At 46.5% G+C, this 25,479-nt stretch overlaps 1 protein-coding gene across 2 annotated transcripts in view; it reads left to right on the top strand.

The window, feature by feature from the left end:
* The window catches only part of AADACL3 (arylacetamide deacetylase like 3), a 29,259-nt gene extending 7,608 nt beyond the window's left edge, over positions 1-21,651 (top strand). Inside the window, exons 1-4 of one of the 2 annotated variants that reach the window (XM_014836256.3) lie at positions 4,817-5,068; positions 7,029-7,245; positions 8,469-8,532; positions 17,026-21,651. In XM_014836256.3, coding sequence (XP_014691742.1) covers positions 4,895-5,068; positions 7,029-7,245; positions 8,469-8,532; positions 17,026-17,800 — 1,230 coding nt within the window. In that variant the 5' untranslated portion in view covers positions 4,817-4,894 and the 3' untranslated portion in view covers positions 17,801-21,651. Of the gene's footprint in view, positions 1-4,816; positions 5,069-7,028; positions 7,246-8,468; positions 8,533-17,025 lie in introns of those variants that run through there. The other variant, XM_044769717.2, reaches the window with a different exon arrangement.
* Positions 21,652-25,479: the final 3,828 nt, after the last annotated feature.

The following is a 25,479-nucleotide window of genomic DNA, read 5'->3' as shown; positions in this document are numbered from 1 at the left end:
TCTCCCTTTTCCAGGTGCTGGTTCCCCATCAGTCCCTTTTAGAACTATTGTGGGTCTGCTGTAAATTCTACTCCCTCATTCACAAACGCATGGAGCCCATTGTAGTTGCGAAATGTCTTCTGCAAGGGAACGGCTGGACCAGGTTCTGCCCAGACCCTTATGCAAGAAGCTCGGAGATAGAAAATCGATACAAGCCTCGACGTGAGACTGAAACCGTTTATTTTTGCCCTCTTTTCAACCATACCACAAATATTTACGGAGCGCCTGCAGCGCGTCAGGCACTGTCCCGGCTCTGGCATTTAGGGCTGCGTAAAAGTAGACTGGGTCTGTTGATTATCCTTTGTCTTCCAGACATTTATCAGGAAGTTTTGCCCGTGGCTCCAGGTGTCCTCGGGAGAGTCACCCGCTTCCTGTTGTGGAGATCAACAGCAATGGTTTCCTGGCCACCTGCAGGTCCTGTTTACTGGAAGTCTGCCCTCCCCGACTTTGCTCCCTCTATCCTGCCAGCAGTTTTCCAATTCCCTATGTTAAATGTCTACCCACTTCGGGAAGAAAGGCTGTGTGGCAGAAAGGCCCTATGAGGTCATCAATCTCCATCTCATTTTCGTCCTAGGCATGTGGCAGGCTGGCGTTTCCCAGGGTCCCAGCGTTAGGTAAATGCGTGCTGGCCCATGGGATGTATTTCTGGGCCCGGACCTTAGTTCTCCTCCCTGCCTTCCTCTGTGATCATCCTCTTCCTCCATCCCCTGGCAAGGTTCAGAGAGTGCAGAGGAGGGTGGAGCAGTGTGAGGTCCCAGGGGATGGCAGACCATTAGACGGAAGGAAAATGGGTCCCATGATCACCACACGGTCTGGCTGTTCACCAAACACTTGAACGTCTGTGTTGTAAGGGGGAAATAAACGTTTATTCGATCAAGACGTGGGATGTGGGGATCATCTGTAATGGCAGCTAGCATCACTCACCCTAACTAATACATTCAGGAAATCAAAAAGGGTTCAGTATTTATTCTTGTGTAAACCCTCCTTCTGCTTGTGCTTTTGTATGATTTCCAGGTGAGTAAGGGAAACAAATAGCAAACTTACACCGCCGTGTTCATGCCGTAACTTCTGCACCTGGATTTTCCTGTCATACGAAAGGTTTAATGTTTATGTACCTGAGTGGTAACAGACTTTCCACTTCCTCTCATATAGTCGATCTATTTGTATTTTCCACTTTGCTGAAATTCACATGTTTATATTTTGACACGGAAATCCTCCGTTTTCTTTTTTTTGGTTTCCTAGATTGGGACCCGAGCTAACATCTCTTGCCAATCCTTTTTTTTCTTTTTCTTCTTCTCCTCCTCCTCCCCAAAGCCCCCTAGGCTATAGTTGTATGTTCCAGTTGTAGGTCCTTCCGGCTGTGCCATGTGGGATGCCTCCTCAACGTGGCCTGATGAGCAATGCCACGTCCACGCCCAGGATCCAGACCAGTGAGACCCTGGGCCGCTGAAGCAGAGCACGAGAACTTAACTGCTTGGCCCCTCCATTTTCAAAATTATTGCCATACCGTTTCATGTACTCTAAAAGGATCTTTCTAAGCATGATAAGAGAATAAATGACAGATTTCACTGCATAAAATTAGAAACAGAAAAACATCATAAACAAAGTTAAAAGGCAAACAACTAGAGAAACATAGCCTCACAAATAGTTTTGAAGTCAATGCAAAAAGATAAACAAAAATGGGGGCTGGCCCAGTGGCGTAGCGGTTAAGTGGCACGTTCTGCTTGGGCGGCCCAGGGGTCGCTGGTTCGGATCCTGGTGCGGACATGGCACCGCTTGGCAAGCCATGCTGTGATAAGCGTCCCACATATAAAGTGGAGGAAGGTGGGCACGGATGTTAGCTCAGGGCCAGTCTTCCTCAGCAAAAAGAGGAGGATTGGTGGCAGATGTTAGCTCAGGGCTAATCTTCCTCAAAAAATAAAAAAGATAAAAACAGAAAAATACAAAAAGAGTGTGAACACACAAAATAAATTCACATGAATTCACAAGAGAAGAAACTCAACCAATTAAACATGAAAAATATTCTACTTCATTGGATTTAAAGAAATGCAAGCTAAAACAAGACCAAGACATCATTTAAAGAAGACACAAAAGCTGGCCAAATTCAACATTCATAATGATAATATTCAGTGTTGGTGAGAGTACTGGAAACAACATTTTTAGGGTCTAGTTTGGGTAGGAGTGTAAATTGATAGAATTTTTCTAAGGGTAACTTGTTAATATGTATCAAAAGCTGAAGATATTTTTGTTTCACCTATCAATTCTGCATTTAGAGACTTATTCCACAGAAATAATTGAGAATCATGAAAAGAATTAGGGAAAACCAGAGGCAATGTAGATGTCTGACAATGGAGGATTGGTTAACTTCACGATAGCAGGTACAAACCACAGAAAAACGAAATATTCCATGATCACTGACGATTACATCATCAAATTACATTTATTGACATGGAAAATTATTGAGGGGAGAGAACAGGTTCCGAAGGGCGTATCTCATATGCTCCCATTTAAACATGCACACGCACACTCACACGAACACACACACACACTCACAGACCCTGTGTTGGATCCAGGTTTTGTGGGGCTACTGCAACTTTGAGGGTTTTCTTCAAGAAAAGAAATGCAAAATTATGGATACAATTTAGGTTCCAGTGTGAATCTATGTTAGGATGAGAAGGGAAATCATAGCAAACTACAAATTTTTGAAAGCTGTATATACCACAAACACCACAAAACTCCCGAAGTCTTATGTGATGCCTGGCACCGCTCTGTCCTGGAGGTGAGGGACCCTGAAGCTTAAGCTCCGCTAGCATGGGACAAAAGTCAGGATGGCAACATACCAAAATGAACACACGTGACGTGTAATTACAAAAATAAAGGCTACTTTAAAAATCAGTAGGTCTCAGCAGTTGGTAGACTTCTTTTCCGTTGTCATAAAATAAATCTTACCCCAGCACAGATTTGTAACCCAGCTACCCGTTACGCAACGGGGTGAGGGTTCCCGCGAGTCTGTCACTGTTTGGTCTGTGGGAGCCAGACAGGAGGCAGGATGACCATGCACAGTGAGGAGAGCTGTCTTTGTTGCTGGCAATGTTGGCATTGCTCAAGAGAAGAGGCCCTGGAAGACCCTTCCTCGCATAACAGCTCCACCCCCAACCTCTGCTTAGGAGTTTCGTGACCTAGGGAAAGCCACTTACCCTCACCCAGGCTGAGCTTCCTTCCCCGGGGACGAGGATGGCATCTCCCTAAGGGACTGAAGGAGGACTAACATGCTAACACACCCAGAGGGTTTGGCTCAGCATCTGGCACAGAGGAAGGATCTCAGCTTCCTCTGCAGGTGCAGAAACTCAGAGCAGAGAGAGGGCAAGTAACTGCGCAGTGTCGCGGCGCTGGTCTGGGGGAAGAGCCGGCAAAGCGCCCAGGTGTCCACCAGTCTGCGTTCTCTCGCTGCCCCTCCCAGACTGGTGGCAGGGATGCCCAGCTCGTGCACCAGAGTCAGTGGCTTTACTGGGAGGGAGTCCTGTGTCACGTAGTCAGAGTATAAGCACAAGGACATAAGCAAGAGGGATCAAGAATTGAACTAAATTTAGACTCTGGGGTGTGGAAGCCCTTCCAAGGCTTCGGGCTGCCGTGGCGGCGATGCGAACCAGGAGGGGCTGGCTGCCGTAACAGACAGCCCTGCGGCTCAGTAGCTTCACACGACAGACCTGCACACCTTGATCACGCAGCATCGGACAGAGGCTCCTGGCTGGTCCCCTCCTGGGCAGCTCACCTCCCAGAGTGACTCAGGGATCAGACCCTGGCATGGTGGGGCTGGCTGTCTGTTGCTCCTGATCAGAACGCTGGCCTTTGGCAGAGCCAGAATTCAAATCCATGTCTCACTGACTCAGGGTTTTCAGCCTCAGTGCTATTGGCATGTCAGACCAGGTGACTCTCTGTTGTGGGGCCGTCCTGTGCATTGCAGGATGTGTAGCAACATCCCTGGCCTCTACCCACCAGATGTACTAGCCCCTGGCCCTCACCAAGTTGTAACAACCAGAAATGCAGAAATGTCTCCAGACGTTGCCAGATGTCTCCTGGGGGTAAAATCTTCCTGCCTGAGAACCACTACTCTGGCCCCGGAGTGGATGGCAGACATCATTATGACCATGCACGTAGGACTCCTTTGTTGGGGAAGGTTCCAAACCCTGGCATCGATCTCTAACCTAATCTGGAAAGGTAGGTGAGCTCCATTTTCCTGCTTTACGATGAGAAGGACAAAGCCTGTTCATTCATTCTTTCTCTCAATAGACAATGGCTGAGCACTGACTGAATACCTAACCCTGACGTGGCCTCTGGGGATAAAGCAAAGAACACAAAAATTTCCATCCTCCCAGAGACCTGCGGCAGGGGAGGAGTCAAGCCCAGCTGATGTCTGAGGGAAGAATGTTGGCAGACAACAGCCAGTGCAAAGGCCCTGGGGCCTCCTCGGAAGGCTAAGGAGCAGCAAGTGTGGCCAGAGTGGAACTAGGGGCAGTGATGAGGTCAGAGGGCAGTTGGAAGGAATAGTGTGTGGGATGTCTGTGGTGACTTACCCAAGACCATTTCTAGTAGCAGTGCCAGGATGCCAGCTCGAAATTCGAAGCTCCCATTTCTAGCTAGGTCAGGTTGCATCAGCCATTTTTTCCTCTGCATGGGCGCTGTCTAGAGTCCTCACCTGAGCCTGTGACTCACCTGGGCTGGGCCAATGCTTGTGGGAGTTGAGGAGGGCAGGCTGTGATATGTAAGTGGAGGTCTGTGGGCCTTGAACTGTGTCCTAAGTGGCCTGTGCTGAGCACGGCCTTCTCTCAGCCTCTTCCGTGGTGGAAGCAGCACGATGGTGCTCCCTCTGCTGCTCCTGGTCCTCCCTGGGGCAGCCTGCGTGTTCTCCCTGGGGGTCGGGCTGTGGGTCGTCTGCAGCCAGCTCCTCACTGCCGACATCCCTGCGGCGGTCGGCCACCCGCTGAAGCTGTGGGTCCTGCACTGCCTCCTCGAGCTGTTGATGACATGGGTGAGTTTTGCGTTTGATTTGTGCCCTCGTCCGAGGGCTAAGGAGGGAGTTGGGAAAGCACATGCTGGAAGTTTCTAGTTCAACTAACATTAATATCGTAGCGGTGGTGGCTGACAGTATATTCTCAAACCTGAAAAATCATATTAGGTCCCCCATGGTTCTCAACCTCTTCCCGGTGCTTCTCAAGCTGGATTGGGCTAATGGACACAAAATTCAAAGAATTTCTTTCTCAGTTAACAGGAAAAAAGGGAGGCCGGCCCCCGCTCCCCGCGCCCTGCCTCCCTGCTTACTGTCTTCACAGCGTTCCCCACTTTGTGAAGCTGTGAAGATAGGAATGAATTTTTCTGGATTTGGGGCCCCCAATACTAGCTACCTGCTAGCTAGAAAAAGCCAACGACAAAATAAAGAGACACATAGCAAGTTAGTACGTTAGTTCAGATGAGAAAACTACAGAATGGGACTTTAAATATTTATATATATTGTTGCTTTTGAGAGACGGAAAACCGTTTATGGAATATAGTCAGATTCTCCTCGTCGTTCTTGGGGTGTGTCATTTAATAAAATAGTGTAAATAGATCATGGTGAGAATCATGTGGTGGTTGACCATAACGTGTTTTTTTTAAAGATTGGGCCTGAGCTAACATCTGTTGCCAATCTTCTTCTTTTCTTGTTTTTTTTGTTTCTTCTTCTCCGCAAAGCCTTCCAGTAGATAGTTGTATACTCTAATTGTAGGTCGTTCTGGCTCTGCTGTGTGGGACGCCGCCTCAGCGTGGCTTGAGGAACAGAGCTAGGTCTGTGCCCAGGATCCGAACCGGCAAAACCCTGGGCTGCCAAAGTGGTTAAGCAGGACTTAACCCCTTGGCCACAGGGCCGGCCCCGTGCATAAGGTTTAGCTACACTTGTCCAGAGGGCTGACAGAAATCAAATATGGAAAATATGTTTCTTTTCTTTCTTTCTTTCTTTGTTTTTTTTTTTCCTGAGGAAGGTTGTCCCTGAGCTAATATCTGTGCCAGTCTGCTTCTATTTTGTATGTGGGACACCACCACAGTGTGGCTTCATGAGTGGTGTGTAGGTCCGAACCTGGGATCTGACCGCACGAACCCCAGAACCCCAAAGAAGACAGTATGAATTTAACCACTACGCCATCAGGCCAGCCCCTGTCATCCTACGTATTTTATTTGATATATTCAAAACATTCTGCGACAAGGTCCATAGGCTTCATGAAAAGCCAGAATGGCCTTGGCACAGAAAAGGGTTAGGAACCACTGGGGAGAGAGTGCCCTGGGGAGAGCCCACTTTATTTGTTTGTTTTTATTTTTTATTATGCTGACTTTCAGACATATCTCAAAGGGGACAGAAAGGTATAAAAAAGGCCCCCATGTACCCCCTACAGCTTCCAGGATGACTGACTCCAGCCAGTCTTGTATCTGAGCCCCCGTCTTTTCCCTCATTCCTACTTTCTTATGAATCAGATCCTGGACACTGTATTTCTTTACCTAAAAATATTTCAATAGGTGTCTCTAAAAGATAGGAGCCGCCTCCTATCCCTTTTAAAAACATATGTGGTTATCGTGTCTTAAAAATGGCAACAAAGGCTTGGGCTGGCCATGTTGGCTAGGGGGGGTCCCAGGGGGCCGCCCTGGGAAGAGCTGTCCAGTCCAGGCTGAGGTGGGAGGAGTTCCAGATAGAGGGACTCGAGGGGTAGCCAGGAGCTTGGTTTGTAGGGTTGGGGTGCCCGGGATCCAGGGAGAGAGGACAGAGAGAGGCCAATGCTGCGGCAGCGGGGGCCCGGACGGGGCAGGTTTTCTGCAGGTGTGTGGGGGGCACAAAGGGGGTCGAGAGCTGGGCTGTGGTCCAGCCCACCCTCTGTCCCTCTGCAGGGGACACGTGTGGCCGGAGGACCCCAGCGCAGCACACGCTGAAGCTCTTCCCGCCACCTTTTCTCTTCTCTCGCCGACAGGGGAGGATTTTTGAGAAGCTGAGAATCTGTTCTATGCCGGAATTTGTCCGTTTCGTGCATGATCTGCAGCCGCTAAAGAAGGACCCGGATGTCAGGGTCACCGACCTCCGCTACGGGACCATCCCTGTGAGGCTGTACCAGCCCAAGGCATCCTCCTGCACCCTCAGGCGCGGCATCGTGTTCTACCACGGCGGCGGCGGCATCCTGGGGAGCTTGAGTGAGAGTCCTTCCCTCGGACCTCCCAAACTCAGCGGGACAGCCCCAGAGCCGAGCTGGCGGACGCCCTCCGGGCCGGGGCGGTGCTCCATCCCTCCCGGGGCCGAGGAGCTGCTCTTACAATGGGAGCAGCAGGGCGGTTAGAGGTCCCAGGTCATTCAGGACGTAGAGATATGGAAGGCGCTGATCTTCTTCTGGAAGGAAAGAGATATATATACAGATAGATGGAATATGTCTACATATGTGTGTATCTGTGTGTTATCTATGTATATATACACACATATGAAATTCACATAGCACCAAATGAATCAAAGTGTGCAATTCAGTGGCATTTAGTTCATTCACAATATTGTGCAGCCGCCCCCTCTGTTTGGTTGAGAATAAGGATTTTTTTAAAAGTGAAAATAACGAAAACACATTCTTTTGTTTCATATCTGGTATTGCCTGGGACAAATTCTGGTACATGCAGACAGGAGGACCAAAGATTAGAGGAAAATGAGTGAGAGAAAAAACTCAAAATGGAGACAATTTTATCATCTTGATTTTTCTCTCCTGTGAATTAGGGGAAAAGCCACCTTTCTGGTGCTTTCTAACCCGTGGAATGCCAGGGTCCCATTGCAGCAGGCTTTGAGAATAAGGGAGTTAGTGCAACTGTGGGGCTGTTTGGTCTGCCCAACGAGGGGTAGTAACAGCCAATATTTATTAATGTGAGTCTTTCCATGACAGGCACCGTGGAAGCCCTCTGTGTGCACTGTCTCATTGAAACCCCCATCAGCCCTATTATTACCGTTGCCCCCATCTTACAGGCGAGGAAGTCAAGCCTCGGGGAGGTGAAAGGACTTGGCTGCACAACTTCAGCTCAAGCTGAAAGGGGCCAAGTCGGGATTTGAACTCTAGTCGGAGGCCAGAGCTCACATCCTGAGCAACTGCGCTCTATGGCCAAACAGCTTCTCAGATATTTCGGATGAACTGTAGACTGGGTTGGTGGCGGTGGCGGTGGGGCATTTTAGAGAAAGCTGTTCAGCCAGCACCGCGGAGGAGAAATAGCGAGAAGGTAGAGAGGCAGGCCGCTTGACAGCCCGGAGAAAACCTGCCAAATTTAGTGTGAATCCACCTGAGAGGTCTGTCTGTCGGGGTGGTCAGCGAGAAGGGGGCAGCTGATGGCGGCTGTGCGGGAAGCCCACCTGCCGTCCTAGTGAGTGTGAAAAACCTTTCATCTTCCAGACACTCATCATAGCATATGCTGTCATTTGTCCAAGGAGAGTGACGCCGTGCTTCTGGCAGTTGGGTGAGTAAAGGGAGGATGAGGGTCGGGAAGCCAGGAGCACTGGAGGACCGGGCTGGGAGGCAGGACTCAGCGGCCAGCAGGGAGTTGGTGGGACCTCAGGAGCAGGGCATGGCCTGTGAGAAGCCAGCAAAGAGGAGAGGAAGGGAGATGGGGAGACAGACAGAGGCAGAGGACAGGCGCTCCTTCCTGCAGGGAGCCCTCGGGTATGTTCAAATGTGGGCGTTTCTTTTTTTTTTGAGTTCATAATAGTTTACATCAATGTGAAATTTCAGTTGTACATTATTTCTTGAGTGTCACCACATAAGTGCTCCCCTTCACCCCCTGTGCCCACCCACCCCCCCTTCCCCTGGTAACCACTGAACGGTTTTCTTTGTCCAAGTACTTTACTTGTTTCTATTTCACATATGAGTGAAATCACCTGGTGTTTCTCTTTCTCAGACTGGCTTATTTCGCTTAGGATAATTCCCTCCAGGTTCATCCATGTTGTTGCAAATGGGATGAATTTGTCTTTTTTCTAACTGAGTAGTATTCCATTGTGTATGTATACCACATCTTCTTTATCCAATCATCGGTGGATGGGCACTTGGGTTGCTTCCATGTCTTGGCTATTGTGAATAGTGCTGCTATGAGCATAGGGGTGCATATGTGACTTTGGATTGTTGATTTCAAGTTGTTTGGGTAGATACCCAGTAGTGGGATAGCTGGGTCATAGGTAGGTCTATTTTTAGTGTTTTGAGGAATCTCCATACTGTTTTCCATAGTGGCTGCAGCAGTTTGCATTCCCACCTGCAGTGTGTGAGGGTTCCCTTCTCTCCACACCCTCTCCAACATTTGTTATTTTTAGTCTTAGTGATTATAGCCATTTTAACAGGCGTAAGGTGGTATCTTAGTGTGGTTTGATTTGCATTTCCCTGATGATTAGTGATGTTGAACATCTTTTCATGTGTTTATTGGCCACCTGTATATTTTCTTTGGAAAAATGTCTGTTCGTCTCCTCTGCCCATTGTTTGATCGGGTTGTCTGCTTTCTTATTGTTCGTTTGTGTGAGTACCTTCTATATTATGGAGATTAACCCCTTGTCTGATATATGATTTGCAAATATTTTCTCCCGTTTGGTGGGGTGTCTCTTTGTTTTGATCCTAGTTTCTTTTGCCTTGCAGAAGCTCTTTAGTCTGATGAATTCCCACTTGTTTATTTTTTCTTTTGTTTCCCTTGTCTGAGAGGACATAGTATTTGAAAAGATCCTTTTTAGTTCGATGTCAAAGAGTGTATTACCAATATTATCTTCCAGTAGTTTTATAGTTTCAGCACGTACCTTCAAGTCTTTGATCCATTTTGAGTTTGTTTTTGTGTGTGGCATGAGATAATGGTCTATTTTCATTCTTTTGCATGTGGCTGTCCAGTTTTCCCAACACCATTTATTGAAGAGACTGTCTTTTCTCCATTGTATGTTCTTGGCACCTTTGTCGAAGATTAGCTGTCGTAGATGTGTGGTTTTATGTCCGGGCTTTCAGTTCTGTTCCATTGATCTGTGTGCCTATTTTTGCCCCTGTACCATGCCGTTTTGGTCACTATGGCTTTGTAGTACGTTTTGAAGTCAGGGATGGTGATGCCTCCAGGTTTGTTCTTTTTTCTCAGGATTGCCTTAACAATTCTGGGTCTTTGGTTGCCCCATATGAATTTTAGGATTCTTTGCTCTATTTCCCTGAAGAATGTCATTGGGATTCTGATTGGGATTGCATTGAATCTGTAGATTGCTTTGGGTAGTATGGACATTTTAACTATGTTTATTCTTCCAAACCGCGTGCATGGAATGTCTTTCCATCTCTTTAAGTCATTATCAATTTTTCTCAGTAATATCTTATAGTTTTTATTGTATAAGTCCTTCACTTCCTTGGTTAAACTTATTCCTAGGTACATTATTTTTTTTGTTGCGATTGTAAATGGAATTGTATTCTTGAGTTCTCTTTCTGTAAGTTCGTTACTGGAGTATAGAAAAGCAACTGACTTTTGTAAGTTGACTCTGTACCCTGCCACGTTACTGTAGTTGTTAATTATTTCTATTAGTTTTCCAATGGATTTTTGGGAATTTTCTTTATATAAGATCATGTCATCTTCAAACAGCGAGAGTTTCACTTCCTCACTCCCTATTTGGATTCCTTTTATTCCTTTCTCTTGCCTAATTGCTCTGGCCAAACCCTCCAGTACTGTGTTGAATAAGAGTGGTGACAGTGGGCATCCTTGTCTTATTTCTGTTCTCAGGGGGATGGCGCTCAGTTTTTGCCCATTGAGTATGATGTTGGCTGTGGGTTTGTCATATATGGCCCTTATTGTGCTGAGGTAATTTCCTTCCATCCCCATTTTGTTAAGAGCTTTTATCATAAATGACTGTTGGATCTTGTCAAATGCTTTCTCTTTGTCTATTGAGATGATCATGTGGTTTTTATTCCTCAATTTGTTGATGTAGTGTATCACGTTGGTTGATTTGTGGATGTTGAACCACCCCTGTGTCCTTGGTATGAATCCCACTTGATCGTGATGTATCATCCTTTTGATGAATTACTGAATTCAGGTTGCCAAAATTTTGTTGAGAATTTTTGCATCTATGTTCATCAGCGATATTGGCCTGTAGTTTTCCTTTTTTGTGCTGTCCTTGTCAGGCTTTGGTATCAGAGTGATGTTGACCTCACAGAATGTGTTAGGAAGTGTTCCATCCTCCCTAATTTTTTGGAATAGCTTGAAAAGGATAGGTATTAAAACCTCTCTGAAAGTTTGGTAGAATTCCTCAGGAAAGCCACCTGGTCCTGGGGTTTTATTCTTTGGGATGCTTTTGATTGCTGTTTCAATCTCTTTCCTTGTGATTGGTCTATTCAGATAGTCTGTTTCTTCTTGATTCAGCTTTGGGAGGTTGTAAGAGTCTAAGAATTTATCCATTCCTCTAGATTATCCATTTTGTTAGCATATAGTTTTTCGTAGTATTCTCTTATAATCTGTGGTATTTCTGTGGAGTCTGTTGTTATTTCTCCTCTTGCATTTCTGATTTTGGTTATTTGAGCTTTCTCTCTTTTTTTCTTTGTAAGTCTGGCTAGGGGTTTGTCAATTGTATTTATCTTCTCAAAGAACCAGCTCTTTGTTTCATTGATCCTTTCTACTGCCTTTTTTGTTTCAATAACATTTATTTCTGCTCTGATTTTTATTATTTCTCTCCTTCTGCTGACTTTGGTCTTTGTTTGTTCTTCTTTTTCTAATTCAGTTAGGTGTAATTTGAGATCATTTATTTGGGATTTTTCTTGTTTGTTAAAGTGTGCCTGTATTGCAATGAATTTCCCTCTTAATATGGCTTTTGCTGCATCCCATATGAGTTGGTATGGCATCTTACCATTTTCATACGTCTCCAGATATTTTTTGCTTTCTCCTTTAATTTCTTCAATGATCCATGGCTTGTTCAATAGCGTGTTGTTTAGTCTCCACATCTTTGTCCCTTTCTCAGCATTTTTCTTGTAGTTAATTTCTAGCTTTATAACATTGTGATTGGAAAAGATGCTTGTTATTATTTCAATTTTCTTAAATTTATAGAGGTTTGCCTTGTTTCCCAACATATGGTCTATCCTTGAGAATGTTCTGTGCGCACTTGAGAAGAATGTGTATTCTGCTGTTTTTGGATGGAGTGTTCTTTATATGTCTATTAAGTCCAGCTGGTTTAGCTTTCATTTAATTCCACTGTTTCCTTGTTGATTTTCTGTCTGGATGATCTGTCAAATGATGTGAGTGGGGTGTTGAGGTCCCCTACTCTTATTTTGTTATTTTTGATATCTTTTCCTAGGTTTGTTAATAGTTGCTTTATGATCTTTGGTGCTCCTGTGTTGGGTGCATAGATATTTATAAACGTTATTTCTTCTTGATGGAGTGTCCCTTTGATCATTCTATATTGGCCCTCTATTTCTCTCTTTACCTGCCTTATCTTGAAGTCTACTTTGTCTGATATAAGCATTGTGACACCTGCTTTCTTTTGTTTGCCATTAGCTTGGAGTATCGTCTTCCACCCCTTCACTCTGAGCCTGTGTTTGTCATTGGAGCTGAGATGTGTTTCCTGGAGGCAACAAACTGTTGGATCTTGTTCTTTAATCTATCTCGTCACTCTGTGTCTTTTTATTGGAGAATTCAATCCTTGTACATTGAGGGTGATTATTGATGTATGAGGGCTTAATGCTGTCATTCTGTCACTTGTTTTCTGGTTTTCTTGCATTTCCTTTCTTTCTCGTCCTGTGTATTTTGGTCTACCCATTGACTTATGTGGTTTTTTATGATGTGTTTCTTTGTTTTCTCCTTATTTATTTTTTGTGTCTCTGTTCTGCTTTTTAGGTTAGTGGTTACCCTGAGGTTTGTATTCAGAATCTTGTGTATAACATAGTCCATTTTCTGATGGCCTCTTATTTCCTTAGTCTACACTGATTCAGCGCCTTTCCTCCTCCCCTCCTAAGTTGTTTTTCTCATATCTTGTTCCAACCTGTGTTGTGAGTTTGTGGTTAAAGTGAGAAGACTGTCTTTGTTTTTGGTGTTTTCCTTCTGTTTAGCCTAATGCTATAGTTGAGTATTTCCTATCCTTTTCTGAGGCTACCTATTTATCTCCTTACTCTGTGTTTTGTGGCCCCTTTATCCTTTTTCTTCTTTGTTCAGATATGAGGGCCTTCTTGAGGATTTTTTGTAGGTGGGGGTCTTGTGGCTATGAAGTCCCTTAGCTTTTGTTTGTCTGGGAAAGATTTAATTTCTCCCTCATATTTGAAGGATATTTTTGCTGGATAGAGTACTCTTGGCTGAAGATTTTTATCTTTTAAAGATTTGAATATGTTACTCCATTCTCTCCTAGCTTGTAAGGTTTCTGCAGAGAAATCCACTGAAAGTCTGATAGGGATTCCTTTGCAGGTTATTTTCTTCTCCCTTGCTGCCCTAAGTATTCTTTCTTTGTCATTCATTTTTGCCACTTTTACTACTATATGCCTTACAATAGGTCTTTTTACATTGACAAATCTAGGAGATCTGGAAACTTCCTCCTCACGTATTTCCCTCTCATTCCCTAGATTTGGGCAGTTCTCTGCTATTGTTTCTTTGAACACGCTTTTCACTCCATTTTCCTTCTCTTTCCTTCTCTTCACCTTCTTGAATACCTATAATTCTTATGTTGCATTTCCTCATTGAGTCAGATATTTCTTGGAGACTTTCTTCATTTCTTTTTAGTCTTAGTTCTCTCTCCTCCTCTGTCTGGAGCATTTCAACATGTCTATCTTTGATTATGCTGATTCGCTCCTCTCTGATGTCCACTTGAGCATACAGGGAATGTGTATTTTGTTTTGTCTCTTCCATTGTGTCTTTCATCTCTAATATTTCCAATTGATTCTTCTTTATAGTTTCAATCTCTTTCGTGAAATAGCTCCTGAACTTGTTGAATTGCTTCTCTATATTCTCTTTTACTTCATTGAGTTTTTTGATGATAGCTATTTTGAGTTCATTGTCGTTTAGTTTACGTATTTCTGTGTCCTCAGGACTGAGTTTGGGTGCTTGTCATTCTCTCTGTGGTCTGGAGATTTGATGTAGTGCCTGATGTTGGAAGGACAGGTCTTTCCCATTCTGGTATTATTCGGTTGTAGTTACAGCCTATCGCCACTCAATGGAGGTCAAGAGCCGCATATTCTGAGCCCTCTACCTTCAGCTGAGATGGTGGGTAAAGATCGGGGGAGGGGTGCTTTCTCCTGCGTGCAGTCCTGGGTTTCCAGATCAGCTCTTGCTATCTGGTCTCCTTGGGTTTTGGCTTGATGAGGTTCCCCCACACAAAAGCTCTTGGCCTGTTAGAAGGCTTCTCTCTAGGCTGCAAGGGCCCTATGGAGTCCTGGGTGACCCCACAGATGCTCGACCCCTCTCCCACTCCTTCCCTCATGGATCCTCCCGCGGCAGCAACTGCAGTCTTTAAGGGAGGGAGAAAAGTTCTCTCTTACCCTGTTCCAGCTCCTCCAAGTGGGGCTCCAGGCTCTCTACTGTCTGTTGTGTGGCTGCGTGTCTCTCCGAGGATTTTTGTGCTGTTAGGGTATTTTCTGTTGGAATATGGTTGCTCCTTTTTGTCATATGTCGGAGGGGAGAGAGTCCTGTGCCAGCTCATTCCGCCATGACACTGATGTCACTCTCTCCAAGTGTGGGAATTTTTTGCATTGCATCCTCTGGAAGCTGGATGGGGGGTGGTCTTTCTTAAGCAGCTCAGGTGCAGAGTTTCACAACCCAAGTGCTTCTGGGCAGATTTCTCTTTGTAGGCAGATACAGCCCTGAGTGTTCCAGACACTCAGCACCTCCCTCCACTAAATGCCCTCGATGCTCTGTGCTGTGACCAGGACAACTGCAAACACTGCCGCATCATTTCCAAGTGTGCCCGAGAGGGAGGTCCACCCTGCTGAGATTCGCCAAAGGAAGTGAGAAAAATTCACAAGCTGCTCTCTCTCCTAACTGACCCCAGGGAGTCATCCACCTGATCTGGAACCTCAAGAGGTCTTGGTGGATGTGAAGCAGGAGAGACCTGGGGCAGCCCCCGCCCTGGGCCCCCATGTCAGGCAAACTGAACACATATGAGGAGCAGTCACTGTAGTGGTGTGGCCTCGTCCTCCCGCCCTGCTGCCTGACACATCAGCACCCGGGGCAGTTCCCCCTGATTAAGCTTTTTGGGCAGTCTCATTTAAAAGCACATGCCGTAAAAAAATACCAATTGCCAATGTCTCGCTGAAGACAAATTTTCTTTCTCGTGACAAATTGCTTTCTTGTGGCACAGCTAGTTGAGTAGCTAAGGGAGAGAGACCTGGAGAAATGCCTCACTGTACAATTTTCGGCTCCAAATCCATTTCTGCAGTGGGATGGAAATCTTATTCTGATTGTGGGCCACTATACGCCTTACTGTTCTGCTTGTGCTGAGCCAAGAGATCCTCTGTAGAATATACTACCAAATCTCTGCAAGAAAGTTATTTTATGAATCCAAGGGAGACAAGGTTTTGGACTTGAAAACATTGCTGTCCCGGCATGAATCCAGGGTAGCTTAGAATAAGACGCATCAGAATGGAAATGGCTGGCAGCATTTCCCTAGAGTATTTCTTTTATTTTTTTTAAGTTTTTAAAATTGGAGGCCAACATTTAAAATGGTGAAATTTCGAGTCAGCCCTGACAGCCTAGTGGGTAAGTATGCTCCACTTTGGCGGCCCAGGTTCAGTGCCCGGTCGTGGAATCATACCGCTCATCCATCATTAGCCATGCTTGGGTGGCAGCTCACATAGAAGGACTTACAACTAGAATATACAGCTATGTACTGGAGCTTTAGGGAGGGGAGAAAAAAAGAGGAAGATTGGCAAGAGATGTTAGCTCAGGGCAAATCTTTCCCAGCCGAAAAACAAAATGGTGAACTTTCTCACAAAACTCAGTGTCAAAAGTTTGGAGAAAACCAGAAGTAAGACCAATGAGTCATTGAAGTAGTAATTAGTAAAAGTTTATTGTGCACACATCAAAAAGACAGTTTGCAAACCGGGAGCAATCAAAGCCAAACATGGAATGAGGTCAGGGTTACTTTGCTATAAAGCAGCTTGCCTCGTGTGGGGGCCAAGACTGCTTGTTCTTCATGGGGATCGGTCACAATATTAGAATTTTATTAAATGAATGGGGAGGGGTGTCAGTGGTTACCTCGTATCAATTTTGGGCAATCGTTTGAATTTCACTTATGATTTTCAGAGGCGTAAGCAAGAAGGGACCCAGGTCAAGCGAGCCTTGCTTGTCTTGCAAAACAAGATAAGCTTTGTTTGCATAACTAAACTGGTTTTGTCTGCTCATGGAATTTTCAAGTCTGGTCTCAGTTTGTGTTTGATTTCAACTCTGGATTTCTGGAATCTCTCGAAAAATGGTAAGGTCTAGCAATGCCAGGCTGGCGTACTGGCATGGCTGCAGCCCGAGCACAGAGCAAAGGTCTAGAGTGGGCGTGGCTGATCATGAGGCTGCCCGTGTGTGGTGTCTGTGGGCCCCTGGTGGCACTGAAGTCTACGAGATCTTCCCACGCCACCTGGGTGCTGGGCGGGATTAAGGAGAATCTAAACCCAGGCCAGCCTGGAGTTTCTCAAGAATGGATCCTACACACGGGGAACAAGTGTGAGTCAGGTAGGGTCAGAAAGCTGGGGCTCCTGTTGGTGATACCTAAGTCGTTGACCAGTAGGTGAGTGATAGGGCTCTATGGTCACAGCCTGACCCCCAAGTTGGCATTGAGTTGGGGGAATAGCAGCTACCACTTGCTGAGCCGATGCGCCAGGCACTGAGGGCTTTGTGTCTATGGCCTCATTTAAGCCTCACGCCTTAACCGCACCTGCTCAGGCTTCAGAAAGGGAAGTTAGTGGAAGAAATTAGGGCTAAAGGATGCTAGACACAGTTGTTTTTGGCTCTGCTGGGGTGAGGAGTACAAACTGTGTCCCTTGATTCTTTCAGATACCGCAAGTTGCCCCAGCATAAGTCTCCAGTGCCGGTAAGCGACTGCCTTGCAGCCACCATCCGCTTCCTGAAGTCTCTGAAGACGTACGGGGTGGACCCAGCCCGGGTGGTGGTCTGTGGCGAGAGTGCAGGGGGGGCAGCAGCAGCAATCATTTGTCAGAATCTTGTGGACAGTCCCGATCTCCCCAAGATCCGTGCACAGATCCTGATCTACCCCACCCTCCAGTGCCTGGATTTCCAATCCCCCTCCTACCAGCAGAACAAGAATATCCCACTGCTCAGTCTGAGTTTCCTCTTCTACTGTTTGTGTAGTTACCTGGACATCAGCCCCTCCTGGAAAAGCACTGTCTTGAAAGGGGCCCACTTGCCTGCCGAGGTCTGGGAAAAGTACAGAAAGTGGATAGGGGTAGAGAACATACCTGAGAGGTTTAAGAAGAGAGGCTATCGGTGGATGCCCCGTGAGCCCCTGAATGAAGATGCCTATCAGGAGGCCAAGTTCATGCTGGATTTAGCAAACTCGCCGCTGCTTGCAGAAGATGAAGTGGTGTCTCGACTCCCCGAAGCTTGCATCGTGAGTTGTGAGTATGACCTTCTCCGGGACCATTCGCTGTTGTACAAGAAGAGGCTGGAAGACCTGAGAGTCCCAGTGACTTGGCACCACATGGAGGATGGTTTTCACGGAGTGTTTACCACCTTTGATATGGGCTTCTTGTCTTTTCCCTGCTCCTCGAGGATTATGAACGCTGTGGTCCATTTTCTAAAGGGGTTGTGACCATCTTTCCTTCTGGCTGCAGTTACAGGAGTGTGGGTTCTGCCATCATCTGGTTCCCCACGGGGCTTTATGTTGCTGACGTAGTGAGCTGAGTGGGGGTCGGGAGGGTGTCGAGTTTGCTATCTCCTTCTTGCTCTAGATTCTAGAATCGCAGAATGCATGTTTCTGATGTCTAATGGGAGACAGATTTGGGGGGAAGGGAGTGGCTCTCTGTCCATGTCCACCGTTAGGAAAATCTGAGCTGACAATCTGCAGTGGCCATTTGCAACAGTGAATGAGCATGTAAGGGCTGCCCACGGCCTCCCGAGGGACAGTTCAGACTGCCCTTGCGAGTCCAGGCTGTGGTATACGGGAGTGCCCGCTTGACTGGCCTTGGAAGAGCCCAGGGCCGGCGTGTGCAATCTCATGGGCCTTTTCCAGTCTGGCTAGAGGGAAGTACTCTGAGGTTCTAGACTGCGGGGTGGAGGTGAAGAAACTGGCTTCCCCCCTCTGGGTACAAGGTGACACTTTCCCTGCTGTTCCTCAGCCTCTGAGCTCAGTCTTGATAGCCAGGCTGGAAGAGTTAGGACAGAATCAATAGCTTTTTCATGGTGGTTGGCATGCTGAGCAGACAAGAGCCGCCTGACTCAGGGAGCTGTGGAGCTCTTCGGGTCAAATTTAGGCTTCCAACCGAGGGCCTGGAAGCAAATTTAGAAGCGTCAGAAGAGGAGAGTTGGGAGGAAAGCTGAGTTCCAAGTCAGAGACCCATGAAGACTGAGTCTGACAAACTCAACTGTGTCCACAGTGGGAAATGAAGAGAGGGCCAAAGAGACTGAAGATGTGTTAGTGAGAGCTATTTATGTTTTAAGACACAGAATCAACTCAAATTGACCTAAATCAAAAAGAGAATGTATTGGCCACTGTAGCTACAAATTCCCAGCATAAAGCAGACAGAGTTTGATCCAGGACCTCAGCGTGACCAGCTGCCTTGCCATCTTTCCTCGCTCTGTGCTCCTCTGTGTGCACCTCACTTTCACCTCTGCAGATGATGGCCTGAGCAGCTCCATGCTTACGTTCTCTCAGAGTTAAGCCCATTATTATGGACTTGTTCCCTTCTCAGCATTTCCAGCAGAAATTGCATTGTAACTTGATGGTTCTATGGACTTTCTGAGTCGTGTGTCCAGTTGCCATAACCAAGGGAATAGAATGTCCTGACTGACCAGGCCAAGTCCCATGCCACCCTTGGAGTGGAGGGTGCTTGCCCAGAATGTTGGGGAGGGAGTACTTCCCTCACATCAGTGCTTACGCTGCTGCAGGAGACACCACCAATGCTTACTCCACTGCGTGGCAATCGCACGTCCTCCAGCACAGAAGCCAGGTTGAATCCTGAGTCACGGTACTTGGAAGTGGCAAGAGATGTCAAGGACTGCTGGGCAAGTTGACCACCTGCCCCTTAGGAATAAAAATTTCTTTGAAAGGAATGGCCCAGCCTTCCATGCTGGTCCCACCTGGTCTTCAGGAGGGTCTGCTCCTGGACGGCCAGCAGCTTTTATAGGCCAAGACGCAAGTCCACTGCACAAAGGGCCCACGTGCCCTTAACTGGCTTTCAGTTGAATGCTCGCGCGGAAACGTAGGACAGAGAGGAATCCTGGAGGGTGGCTTCTTGATCCGTTCACAGTAGACCGCCAGGTGGCTCTGTTGGAGAAATAGAAACAGCTCAGTGAAAGCGCAGAGTTTGGTGGCCACTCAGCCCTTGGGGAGGATTGGAGGCTGAGGAGCACGGTCCCTTCTGAGATAGGCCTCTGAGTTGAGTCTGGGGAGGCTCCCTTCCTGGAGCGTGGCTTTGGTGTTTCATCCCTGACTCTGGAGATGGGTGGAGGGACGTGAGCTGACCTTCTGGAAAGCTGAGTGATCAGCTCTTCTACTGTAGGGTGGCAAGGTGGGTAATTCACTGGAGGACCGTGCCCAGTGGAGATGAGCGGGTGACACGTTAGGGGCAGGAAACACCTCTGGATGGGTTCATTTCTAAGGCTGCTTCCTTCTGCAGATTGTGGGAGAGATGAAGCACTTTCACCTTCACTGGCTGGTTGGGTTGGTTGATTTGGGGACCAAGTCCTCCACTCCTCTCCTTTGCCGCCTCATCACTCTTGTTCCTGCAACTCATTCTTGGGGCTCAGGGAATGGAAAAAGCATAGGAATGAATGTTCACTGAGAGCCAACTACAGGCCAGGCACTGTACTTGGCTGTATGAATTTGCCACCTTGTGTGTTCTTCACATGAATTCCGCAACGTGGGTATTCTCATTTTACAGATGAGGAAATTGAGGCCCAGAGAGATTAATAACAACACTCATTTCTTGTCTCTTTCCACTCAGGCTCAGGCCCAGCAGATTGCATAGCTCGTCCACGTGGTTGGCCAGGTGCTGTGCACTGCAACCTTGATCTGTTTCACAACAGCCTGTTTCTGCCATGCGCCTGGCCCATTAGCCCATAATTGCAGCTGTTTTCTTTCCTGTGATTCAGGATTAAAATGAAAGACACACCTTAGCCACATGACCTTATCTGAGTCGCTGACATCCAGCTAGGTGCCAGCTGCTGTCTGATCTGAATCAGGTGGATGGAATCAAGGATTTCTGCTATCGGGTTTTCTTTGCTTTCTTGACTGTCATTTGCGTTCTCTAGTTCTGAATGACTTTAGGATTGGTCACTGTAGGCCCCTCCTGGGAGGCACAGCTGCTGGGCCCGACTAACACCACTCAGTGGAGATGGACACCCACACACGTTTAAGCCCAGACACTCTGGGAATATTTACTCAGTAAATTCCCGGGACTTCCCTGGTAAGATCTGCCGGTTAGATCAGGGCAAGTGCCATCTGATAAAGGACAACAAGTTGCATCTCAAACTGCTTTCTTTGGTCAGTAGGCCATTGAGGACAAGTTTTTAGGGGGAAGTTGCAAAAGTGGCAAATTTGTCTAGGCTGGTCTTCGCCCTGCATCCTTTTGGTGTTTCTCTCAGCTCCTCCTTCCCCCTCCCTGCTCAGGACCTCCCTGCCTTTCTGACCCCAAGCTTTGTCTCCCTCTCCCCCTGCACTCTCTGCTCCAGAGTGACCACGTGCTCTCTCCTCTTAACCCTGGGCTGGTGTGGGCTCCTATAGGTCAGGCTCTGCTGCAATGACAGAGCCCCACAGTCTCAGTGGCTCATGACCGCAGAGGTCTATTTCTCGCTCACGCTCCACATTACACGGCCCTCGCAGGCCGCTACAGCTCTGCTCCCCGTACGTCTACTCTGGAATCCAGGCCAAGAAAACAGCCTCTATTTGCATGACCTCCAGTCTCTTGTGGCAGAGGGAGAAGGACACGGCGAGTCACACACTGGCTCCCCAAGCTTCTGCTCGGAAGTGGTGCTCATTGCTTCTGCTCACCTGTCTTTGGCGAGAGCGAATCACATGGCCAAGCCCGACACTGATGGGCCAGAGATGAAGAACCCTCTCCAGAGAGGGGCAGCAGCCCTTTGTGGACAATATTACCGCTTAGCACACTCTCAATCATAGTATTTCCATTTCCATTCTACCTTTTTAAAAATTAATCTTAAATTATATGTGATCCACAAATATATTCTCCTTTTAAACAAAACCTTAAAATACTAGAGATAAGACTGAAATCCCTTCGGACCACACTCCCTGAACTCTGTTCCCTTTTAGCTGGATGTTTCCACTGTTACTTTCTTTTTTTGGGGGGGGCGGGATGTGAGGTCTTCCAAACCTTAAAGCTTGTTTCTATGCTTTTATATACGAATATGTATCCATAGAAAATATGGAGTATTATTTTCTGGGATGACTTTGCTGTATGTTGATACATAAAAGATATTATTCTATACATGTTGTGCTACTTGAATCTTTTCTTTTCTTTTTTTGCTGAGGAAGATTCTCCCTGAGCTAACATCCATTGTCAATCTTCCCCTTTTTTCTGCTTGAGGAAGATTACCCTGAGCTAACATCTGTGCCAATCTTCCTCTACTTAGTAAGTGGGTTGCCGCCATGGCATGGCTGATGAGCAGTGTAGGTCCGTGCCCGGGATCTGAACCTGCGAACCGGGCCACTGAAGTGGAGCACGTGAACTTAACCACTATGTCACTGGGCTGGGCCCCCTACTTGAGTTTTTTCACTCAATCACATATCTTAGAATTCTAGCCTAGTAAACTATGTAGATTTATCTGACTCTTTTTAGCTCCTGTGCACTATTCCGTGGGATGGTTATATTACAGTTCTTACCCGTTCCCTAGGGGTGGACATATTTGGTCTCGTTCCCATTTTGCTTAGACGTACAAATCCGTGGTGAACATTTCTACACACCCCTTCTGCATGTGTGATTCTCTGTGATGGATTCAAGAAGGAGGACTGTTGGCTGGACACATTTTCAACGTTGATGGATGCTTCCCAAATGCCTGTCCCATTCCCTTTTTATCCCAGCAGATCTCAGCTGAGAGGGAAAGAGTGGAAACCACCAATCCCAAAAGCAATTTGTAACCGCTAACCTCAAAGGCAAAAAGAAGATTGGTTGGCTTGACGATGGGTGGGGGGCACTGAGTTGGTGTGGCGTGTCTAGATTATAAAAGGAAGGTTCCTTCACTGAAACGAACCTCTACAAAGGTCAGTTGAGGAGTCAAGGAGGCTGCAATATTGTTGGTTTGTTGCCTTTCACATCCTTACCTCTAGCTAACCAAGCGAAGGATGCCAGAGTCAGTAGATTGGCTCCTCATCCCACGGGGCTGCGAAGGCTTGGAACAGCCCAGCCCTAACCTTGCAACTGGTTGTCTTGCAAATTGTTGCACCAGGTTGAATCAAACAAGGCAATGCCTGGGATTCCATTTCAAAGTGTTTCTATTCATAGGAAAACCCCTCAGGGTCCCCCTCCAGGACCCTGAAACTACTCCCTGCTTACGGAGGACGTGTGTCATCGACGTGTGTCATCGCTAAAGGACAGGACAGTTTTAAGTTGAAGAGACACATCCTGGGTTCGTTGCTGCTGCATTCACAGGGCCCCTCGCAGGAGGCAGAGTGACGAAGGACGTGTGGCCTGGAGCCGATCAGGGGCTCAACATTCACTGCACATCCTGGTCGCTCCATTTTCTTGCCTTGACAGGGGGATAACCTTATCTAGAGCACGGGGTTGTTGATGGAGAGCATGCTGAGTTGGTGTCAGTCGTGCTTAGGTGTCTGCTGGGCCTCAGGCACGCCTGTGGTTCTTCACACTCACAGCAAAGCCCTTGGTGGGGACAACAAGTTGCTTTTGTGCTCTGGAAGCCTCTATTCAAAGAGATTCTAGAATTTCTCTCCTTGGGATATCTCTCTGCCCCAGTTTCCCAGATATTCTCCTCCAATATAGGGAAAGGAATGGATTTTGTTACTGAAATAAACTTGGTTTTGGACCAAAGGGAGGAGAGGATTGAACATTTCTTGACCCCTTCTATGTGACAGGTATTTTGTGAAGTGCTTTCTAGGTGACATCTCACTGAATCCTCATAATCTTATGAAGTACATGACGTTTACTCCCAGTTCATAGATCAGGAACTCAAGGTTGACTTTGGCCAAGTTCCTTGGCCTGGTGAGGGTGGAACTGAAAGTAGAAGTTAAGCGTGTCTGAGTTCCAAGTCCACCACCCACCACCGTTGGGCTCTCTGTGCAATAACCCGAAGCTGGTTGGCCACGTTCAAGAAGTGTTTCTAGGCCATGCTGGCCCAGGAGGGGAGAAGTCAACTCATCATTCACCCCTCAGGTCCCATCTTAGGCACCACCTTCTCGGGAGAGCCTCCTAACCCCCAGTAGGGTTGGGCCCTTCTCCCGGGGGTTCGCGGAGCTCACTGCTGTTCCTCCAGCGAGGTCCTGAGCACACAGTGTTGTGATTACACTGTGACCCCTGAACTGGATTACAGTGATCCCCAATTTCTAACGTCCACGGGTGATTGCCAAAGCAAATGGCAATCGTCTCTGGAGGAAGATAATAGCATCCCAGACCTTCCATTTGTCGACAAAAATAATCCATAACTAATCTATAAATGAAAATTTGGGAGAGTTTATTCTGAGCTAAAATCTGAGGACCATGGCCCGGGGCCTTTCTTCCCGAAGGAAGAAAGGGCACCGAAGAAGTGGGGCACACAGAGTGGTTATATATCCCCAAAGAGGATGTTTCACATAGGATTGAAATGTCCCTCTTACAATAGTCACAAGATTGCCCTGTCGGCACAGCGTTTGATGGACACAGCAGGTAGTGGGTGTGCTATTTCGGGCTGGTTGGTCACAGGTGAGCGCAGCAATCAGTTCCTAGCCTAAGGAAAGATGCTTATCCTTAAAGAAATGCTAATGTAGGGGAAGTTGCACCTTTATCTTAAGGCCATTTGTTCTTGCCATAGGAAATGTTTAAAGCAGGTATACAATGCGTGTTCCATGGCCACAGTCAGGCCCTTTTGGGAAAAACAGTCAGGCCGAATTAGGTTTACACCAAATGGCTTCCTCATGTACTCCAATATATCCTATTGCTTGCCATTTCTATTTGTCACACAATTTTTGCAAATAATGTAAATAGCAGGCCCATAAGAATAGAAGAGCTGGCAACAAGAACCCACAGAAACAACAGTTAAACAACAAAAAAGGAGCCACAGACTGTGAAACAGCTCGGCTCACTATGTCAAAGGAGACAAAATTGAATCAAATATATTTATAAACCTACAATATAATATATAAATGTATAGATTTAGAAATCTGGAAATTTGAAAACTTGGAAGGCAAAAGGTGGTGATCTGAAAACTCAGAGGTAAAATAATTAGGAACTGTAAAAAGTGACATGAAGCGTATGCATACACATATGTGAAGCAAACAGACATTTTAGAACTGAAAAGTGCAAGAAATCAAATAAAAATTCAACGGATGGGTTTAACTTCACGTGAGACACACTTGAGAGAGAATATGTGAACTGGGCTGTGGGCCAGAGGACACTCTTCAGAATGCAGCACGAAGAGACAAAAGGATAAAAAATCCAGAACAGGGGCCAGGAGGCTCTGAGGATTCAGGGAGAAGCCACAGCAAATATGTACCAGTGTCCCAGAAAGAAAGGGGGAAGGAAGGAGGCAGAAGCCATACGTGAACACGGAACGGTGGGGAACTTTCTGAAACAACTGCAAGATGAACTGTCAAAAAGTATTTCATATTGTTTTGTCTTTTCACATCTTTTTAATATCTTTTGGGCAAAATCTCTAAAGTATAAATTATTTACACAATAGAGGTGATCAGCAATCCACATTTTGGCTCTTTGAAAAGACTGAAACAATTGATAAATATCTGGCAAGACTAATAAAGAAAAAAAAGAAAAAGCACAAATAGTAGATACCAGGAGTAAGAAGGGACTTCAGTGCAGATGCCAGAGAAATTAAAAAGATGATGAGAGAACATATGAGCAACGTGTGCCCCACAGTTGAAAATTTAGATGCAATGTGTAAATTCCCAGAAAAATACCACTTACCAATCTGACACAAAAGGAAGGAGAGCATCTGATTAGTTTTGTAACTAATGAAAGATACTGAATCTAAAATGAAGACAAGCCCAGAAATAACATTAATTTTGCGTAAACTGACCCAGAGAATATAAAAAGCGGGCATGCTCTTTCTGGGAGGCTGGCTTAGTAATAAACTTGCACAAGGACAGTGGAA

This window comes from Equus asinus, chromosome 5 (assembly GCF_041296235.1).
Source record: "Equus asinus isolate D_3611 breed Donkey chromosome 5, EquAss-T2T_v2, whole genome shotgun sequence".
In the NCBI taxonomy this organism is placed as follows: Eukaryota; Metazoa; Chordata; class Mammalia; order Perissodactyla; family Equidae; genus Equus; species Equus asinus.
Note: the sequence above shows the minus strand (reverse complement) of the source record. Positions and strands in the feature narration are given on the sequence as shown.